We start from the raw sequence: 8,326 nt of genomic DNA on the forward strand, positions 1-8,326 counted from the left end.
GCCACAACGATACTTCACGTTAAGGGGTGAACGATCAGAAATAGAAAATAGGTGACCACTCGGTAAATACGCCGCCCGTGGGCATCGGTGCACAAAGGTGGCAAATAGGGGTGGCGTGTTACGCTAGCCACCGGTTGTGCCAGAGCTGCAGCTCTAGCTCAACCACAGACGCTATCGTTGATCCGTTGGCTCCAAACGACGCACCGATTGTTCTGTCATTATAAAACAAAGTTAGGAATGTCCATGAACACACCGGGTATTGCATCTAGGGCAGTCAATGAATAAATCGGGTGCCTTAGCCACCGAACACAATATCAATGGTACATGGCCTTCAAGGCGTTCATTGAGAGGAACATAGACAATAGCACGTAGGCTGTTCCTTTCATTCGAACGAATAGCGGTTTCATAACTTGTGAACGATGCTGAGTGCAAACGGTCGATACACCAGGGTCAGCTGCTAAATCCATCCTGTCCTGGCCAATTAGTTTTTGGTACCGCCAATAATCCCAAATACCATCATCCTTTGGAGATATAGATAACTTTAGTAACAAAATGTAAGATAACACTTTTCACAACCGAGCTATCCTAAACTACCGGTAATCGATTAATCTTCGCGTTCATTTCGTTAGCAAATCTGTTAACGATGTAAACTATAAGTTTCTGCTTCGATTGAGAGGGTAATCATAAGCATTAGCAAATCTGTTAACGATGTAAACTATAAGTTTCTGCTTCGATTGAGAGGGTCAATCATAAGCCACAAATCCTCCATGTTGTCATTTTTTAATGTTCCCGCCATATAGATTTTAACCAATCAGAATGGGGATGACGCCGCAAGTCGCGTGATCGCTCTGAAAGCAAAACGGCTTACCTCAAAAATCCTAACGCGCGCCGCCAAGGTCACTGATTCAAGGACTGATACCCGGACTCACAGATTCGTGCATAGGATCGAGTCTTTCACTCAAGTCTCCAGGGTTGGTTTAGCTCTACGTAGCTCTACTTACTTCGGATACTGCGTTAACGCCAGGTTCGCCTCGAGCATCGATGCCTTCGGTAGTCGAGGGTTATGCGGTGGTTGGGTGGACGGTGCCATTCGGATCCGTGGCCGGTTGAGTCGGCGCGTTTTCCAGGGTATAAGTAGCCATAGCCACCATCGGGCTGGCTAAAAGGTTGGATTCGGGTGAACTTGTGCCAAATGGAAGCCTGTTTTTCGCCTATATACAAGTAGTTCTGTGGCCAAGCTTTCGCTCCTCTAAATGGCGATTTCCAGCTATTCGCTTCGTTTATTATGGGCCCTTTGAACGCTTGCAGCCAAACCAAGATTCTATGTACTACAGATGGAGAGAGATGGCTGACTAAAACCCAGCGTTCCGCTTGCTTCTCTTTCCGCGTTACCACTCCGCGTGTAGTGATTCGTGCTCAGGCTTTGTGAGGACACCACCAAGGGGCGACTGGGCCATTTTCGTGAGCGTAATTTTTCTGGAGAACGACGCACAAAATATCAGCCTGCCCTGCCTCATGCGCCTATCCAATAGAGATGCTGCGGCAGTCTTGGTTGCCTTATCGGAGAGCGGGATGACCTTTTTTACGGCAAGCAGATGAGGGATGAATACTGCTAGTACTCGTTCAGGGATGAAAGTTCATTACTGACCTTCGCCCAGGCCGCTTTGTTTGGCTCCTTCGAGGGCCTCGCTAAAAGGCGCCAGTTTTTGTCGAGCGTCCCGAATAAAACGGAAAATTACCACTAGTCTTTCCAATTCAGCTGCGGGGACTTGGTTTCGTTTCTGGTAGCTCTCGTGTCAGTTGCGGAATGCATAGCGGTAGAGATGGAGGCGGCTGGCGCAAACAAACGCGTCGGCAGAGTTGCACAACTGGCCTCTGATATCGTTTTGTAAAAATGTACATTTAAAGCGACACTATCAGTGCACAGTTGATGAAAACCCTAATATAATTCAGAGGATCTGCACTAATAAGAGCGGCGACCTGCACCATGCGTTTGATGAGCAAAGTGGCCACATGATCTAGTGGGAACGGATGTACTAGACAAATTCAGCGGAGCTGGTAGAAGTAGCAAGAAGAGACCGATACACTACAGGGCCGCGCAGTTTTGACGTTGCACTTTACGTTGTGAATCCAATTTAACCACTTCCGTGGTGGTTCATCAATCCTTGTGGAGAGCAACCTGTGTTGATCGGGCGCGTGATTGAGACGGGGTGCACTGCATAAAAATGAGTGCAATTAGGCCCAGGTTTTCAGGCAAAAGTTGTTTTGGAGTAAAAATTTCGACAAAAGGACGCGCTTAATCCCCGTAAATAGATTATGCGGCGGGAGAATTTTTAGAAATATTTGTGCTAGTGAAAATCGAAGCCATTTTCGGGTACACCGCGCAATGCTTTTGCGCAGGATCCCTGGGCTGAGATTTTTCTTGTCGTTAGGCGGCTTCCGCTGACTTGGAAGTCAAAGGTGAACAAAGTGTGTGGCATCCCCCTCTGAGTTCTCGGCGCAGTAGAATTGACAGCGGGCGGACTCACTTAAAAATCATGCAAAAATTATGCAAACTGGGTCCTAGATGCGAAATAATAATAATGTAGTAATAACAACAGTAATATTCTGCGCACCAATCATTCAAAGTAAGAAGAGTTGTCCGGTAAAGGTCCTCGCTCCAGTGTTGAAAGGCTTTTTTCCATGTTTCTGTTATGTATCAATGTAGTCAGCTCCAAAATGCCTACCATCACCACCTCGGTCGAACAAGACGTAAGCAATTATTAGATCCTCTCTTGGTTCATAACATTATGCGGTAAGGAGGTCATGGATATATTGACACGTTTCATGCGCAACGGCTTTGAGGCAGGGAACCACCTTCGCAGCAGCTCGTAAGGCACGCTCAATCAGGGCTACATTCTTCTTGCTTCCTGAATGAATGACTTGGATGGCGTATTCAGGGAACGGTCTGCCAAGGCATCACAAAGCATTCAGAAGCCCGCACTCCAAGGACACCCATTAAAAGTCGACGTGGGTCAGATAGTTTGTGGCCCCTTAGACATAGCATTAAGGAACATCTATGGAGGCTGAAGCAGAGGAACAGTACAATCATCCGGTTTTAAATGGGAATGTTCCTAATGAGGGGAGAGCCTTATTTCATCACCGGCTTCCTCGCTCATTTCTATAAGACTGTGGGCCATATAGTAGTGGAACCCGTGGAGGCCAACTGAAAGCTTCTGAGATATCCGGAAACGTGGCGCTCGATGTGAGGTGTTGATGAGTCCAAATGGGTCAACATGAGCCCTTCATAGCTGGTTTGTGTAAGGATTCCAGGTGTTGGAGAATGTTCGCTACACGTGAAAGGTTTGAAGACAATCCGTGTTGCGTTGAGGATATCATGAACGTAGCTCAAAAACTGCACAGCGAAGATGGCTGCCTGAAGCGTGAACCCTAGACGGAAAGAGACATCGAAAATTTCCCTTAAAACGAGCATCTAAGGCTGTGTACTCCAGGTCCTTTGGACGCCCAGAATATCATTAAGCTCTCTGATGCGGCAATCAATACCGCAACAGCGTCACTAATGGACAGGTAAATAACCAGTCACGTTCAAATGATGAAAAATGAAGTTCGGTGGGAATCTTTGTACTAGGCTCGACAGATTACGAAGCAGTAGCTCAGTAGCCTGATCAGTTGACTGATAACGGCCATGAACATGATATGGATTCATTGAGGGCTTTGCTGAGGAACCCTCAACTGAGACGTACTGGGTATCAAGGCGAAAGCGTCATCAGCGATCACGAACTGATTAACACGAATGCTGCGGCCGTTGATGATTATCCTGCCTAAAATGTTTGTCCCTGATTAAGAGCCTTTCGTTGATTCTACTCTGGTGGAGTAAATAATAAATTAACTCATTGTTCAAAATTTCTAATGTTCTGAATGAGAAAGCAGTGGGTTTTCACTTCAAGGCGCGAGTCATATTTGTCGCACCTGTCTTACGCTGATGTGGAAACTTTGATGAATGAAAACAATTTTGAATCCCGGTTTTCCAGGGTAGGTGCAGATGTCATAATTGTTGTTAAATCGTCAGAGGATGAGGGCACAAAAGCGCTCCGTGACACATTTATTCACCTACTTGCGCAATCGCTACAATGGCAAATGTGGCAGGAGTAATATGCATTGTTCACCAACGTGCTAAGGGTCATGGTGTCACAGGTTTGCCGACTTTCATCTCCAGACATTCCTACCAGACACACTTGGGTAGTCAAGTTTTGTTTAACCGATATAGTACATATCGAATTAACTGCGATCTACCGGGTAACAATTTTGATTTAGCCACCCTGGATCCCCCTATTTTTTACTCAAAATTATAGGGTTACAATCAGTTTTGGAGCACCCAAATTCACTTTGGTTACAGTATTCCTACAGTCACTCCAGATGCGTTTCTGGCGTAAGAAGCGCTTTCCGTCTGAATTTCAGTTCGGTTGTCTCCAAACTTCATTGGAAAAAGATTCGATTCACGAATTCACGGATGGATACACAGCATCGAGGATATTACCCAAGTTTCTCGGGTCGGTTTCGTCCTTGTCGGTCAGTGGCTTTCGTTCACTGTAAGGGCAGAAGTGAAAAAAGGGTGTAGCACTGCTCTTTATGTTCTCAGCGCGGGGCAGTATGCTTGCCAGCGCGAGGATTCGCATAAATGAATGTCTAATATGGCTTTAAACTGGGTTCTAGAAGGAGCGTGGACAACCGTCGGAGGAACGTCATTCCATTCAGCTACTACCCGGAATAAGAAAAATTTTGTCTAATGGATGTGTGTGCTCTGAGCTTGAAAACTTTCTTACTATGTTCAAACAGGGCGTAAGTAAGAATTAGGTCCCTCAGAGGCGGCGGTACTCCAGGGGAAAAAGATCATGCATCGCGAGACGCGTTTCGTAGTCCACGGATTTGAGGCCGGCAACTGTTCTCGTAGTGGCCCGCTGGACACGCTCAATGAAGGTGAGGTCTTTCGTGCGTCCTAAGTAGACAACTTGGTTGGTGTAATCCAGGAGTGGTCTGACGTAGACCCCATAGAGTATTTGGAAGTCTATGCGAGTGATACGGGAGAAGGCGCGTCGGATCATCCGTAAAATGGCGATACTGGATGCGGTCCGGGCACATGCTGATACAGTGCTAGCGCTTTCGTAGCCACATTAAGCGTGAATTTTGTGAACTAGAAATGTTCCATAAGGTTTGCTACGAGACATATGTACGCGGCACATTATCACGCAAAACGAATCTATCAGTTGGGAACCTTCAATATCGGTTATCGCCGTTCCTCTATTCGAACTGGAGCGAAGTTATAATGGGTCAATGATTTTTTCCACAGTAAACAAAAAATCGAGTACATTTACGAAACTGGGCTCTGAAGCAAAACGTGATGTCAGAATCAACAATGAGACGCAGGGTTAGCCGAGGTGCTAACGCGGAATTATCGGAATTATCGAAGGAACGTCAAGTATGACCATATGCGATAGTGAAATGTTTTTGTACAGTTCAAGAGAATGCAAGAATTGAATGCCAGAAGGTCCTCACTTGATGCAAGATTTGACTATATATTCGACAAGGTTTCCCAGTTTTTCAAGATTGATAAAAATCTACTAACTGATACAGTTATTATCAATGCAGAGGTGTGTCCCTTATGTTCAATTATCATCAATAATTACCTAATTCTATATAGGACGAACTGATTCTGAATTTTTTGCGAGCCAATGGATCCAAAGTTATCTTCATCACTTCTAATTCACCATTACTTGGTATGTATTCTAAGTGGACCCCATAACACTAGTCCAGAACCAGATGAACGGTTTGCAAATCAGGGACGAATTAACCAGCCCACAAAATTCTCTATCCGTGTGACAGATGAAATCAAAGATTCAATCCATGACAGATGTGCGATATTTATAAGGAACGACAACACCTTCGAAGTTCAAAAGGACAAAATGATCGATGTAAGTTTGCGTTCAAGCTGGTTGTATGTTTTTTGGAGTCTAAGTGGTCAAAGTAGCTTCGTTTTTTTGTGAAAGAATTAATGACTTCTGAAATCCTTTTTGTCGGGTTGATATGTCACCAGTGGTCTCCAGACGTTGTTCTGGAGTATTAACTTCCAAAATCTGCACAAAGTCACCGTAACTCCAGTTCACTATCCAGATGGGGCAAAAATGGAGGACGACTGAACTTTTTCGAATCTGTTTAATGTCGATGAAGCACTTGGTGATCTTATAACGATTAGGAGGGAAAACGGTACTGGAGGAGCCACTGTTGGATATCCAATAGACCTTCAAACTTGGAATCAATACCGAATTTGTTGATTTACAATCCAGTCGAACTTGTCGACTGTAAACTATGAGACACCCCATCCTCGGACGCTCCCATGTTTGCAGTTGGTCCTGAAACTTAGTTGTTGTAGTTAGCATAGTTTACTATACATGGAAAGGCAGGTGAAGTAAGATGTTGTTCGACTCACTATGAATTTCCTTTAACCGTTGCTGGTTATCCTATTTAGACTTCCTTGGTTATCACAGTATAACACCTCTGCTGTTCTCTCAAACCACACTTCACCCATTACAAACGTCAGGTTAAAGGCGTGAAGATAGTATGCATGTAGTTTCAGGATATGCTCTATTCTTTTCTTGTCGAGGAAGCAGTTAAGAAACGATACGAGTTCGTACTACAGTCCGCTGCAACTTTGCCCCGAGTCCACTGATGGTTTTTAATCTTTTGTGCTTGACGTATGTCTGTCTTGTTTAAGAGTAGTGTTCTCAAATTCTTCTCACCTATTTTTAGAGACAACAAAGATGAGAGATTACAGATTACTATAGAGAAGAGATAATTTGGTGAACTTAAAATTTGGCGAGTGAAGGATGATCCAGCCTTTGTTCTCGTTTTTTGGGTGCTGGAAGATACGTCAGTATTTCACCCTTACTTCTAAATATCCTCCCAGTTCTCAAAACCGCGTCCTTATTATCCATATACAGGGCATCTAATTAGACAATCTCACAAAAATCTTTCAAACTTTATCTTCAAAAGTTTGGGTGGCAGCAAATTTTTGCACATCAGGTGTCGCAATGAATTCTGACTGTCCATGTTTTCCTCAACCACAAATGCCTTCAAGATTCGATGAACATTTGCCAGCCGTTTGCGGGGTCCTCAATGTTACTCAGTTTTGGTTACATCTTGTTCTTTTTTATTTGCTTCTCTGTATGCCCTAACATACTCCCTTTGTTGTTTGAAGCTCTTCATCCCACAGCTGTCAGCATATCAGAGGCCCTTCACTTTAACACATTTGTTCTAAAAACTTGCTATATGTTGTCGCCTTCAGCACCAAGGGCAGCAGAAAGAACGTCATCCTCATTGTTTCTGGATCAAAGAACACAAACTACGTTTTTGCTAGGGTTTTAAGAGGTAAACGCTACCTTGGGCTTTATAACGGATTCAAGTTCTCAATGCTTTTGGGTCTCGTCAGTATGTACTCTCTACTGTCCTATTCTGTGCATTCCTAAGATCACAGCGCACAAATCTCCTTAGTGAAAGAACATCTAGCATCATTCTGACATTCTTTCTGAAGCAACAAAGTAGCACTGTGTGGGAATTAAGTTTCGTACGTATATCGGTATAACCCGACAAACTAGAAATCCAGAATTCAGCGAAGAGTGGTAACCAGCACGTATGTATTCGAATTGGCGATTATGTACAGCATATGGAATATTAAAACAAGAGAATAATGAATAGAGCAATGAATAGAGCATCAGTCATGTTCATCACACACTGCATCTAGAAAGATATTCGATTACTTCATCTGCTAGGAATTTCTGATGGCGTTACTACACAAGGTCTGTTTTCCAAGCTATACAATTCTTATCATTTTCCCGTTCTACCTGAAAAATTGCCATACCTGCTCGTCTTGGCAGGCGCCATTTGTAGCATTATTTGGTGACACCAACAATTGTTGCGTAAGATGCTGAAACGCGGAACATCAACTTATGTCGGTTATAGCGGTCAGTATGTATTTTCGTAAGCCCCCCCCCCCAAAATCCTCCCAAAAATGGCGCACTTGCTCCTTTATACTACCATTAAGAGCGGAAAGGACCACACCATTCTTGTAGATAAACATAAAAATAAAACAAAATTTGAAAAGTTTAGTGAGATTAGAGCGATGCAATCCAATTTGCTCTCACAGCTTCCTTTAGGTTTATTTGTAGCAAAGGATGTTCCAGCAACTGAACACATAATGGCCAGATATTTTCTAAGAGGCAAGCTGTAAGAATTTCATAATATTAGTCTGTTGCATGCGGCCAGTTTACAGTGT

General features: G+C 43.9%; 1 protein-coding gene across 1 annotated transcript in view; it reads left to right on the forward strand.

Moving 5' to 3' along the window:
- Positions 1–5,729: 5,729 nt before the first annotated feature.
- T265_14604 (hypothetical protein) overlaps positions 5,730–8,326 on the forward strand; it is a gene marked incomplete at both ends in the record, with an annotated part of 78,313 nt that continues 75,716 nt past the window's right edge. The window contains one exon of the mRNA XM_009174372.1: positions 5,730–5,969. Coding sequence (XP_009172636.1) covers positions 5,730–5,969 — 240 coding nt within the window. The remainder of the gene's footprint in view (positions 5,970–8,326) is intronic.

This window comes from Opisthorchis viverrini (genome assembly GCF_000715545.1).
Source record: "Opisthorchis viverrini unplaced genomic scaffold opera_v5_223, whole genome shotgun sequence".
Lineage (NCBI taxonomy): Eukaryota > Metazoa > Platyhelminthes > Trematoda > Opisthorchiida > Opisthorchiidae > Opisthorchis > Opisthorchis viverrini.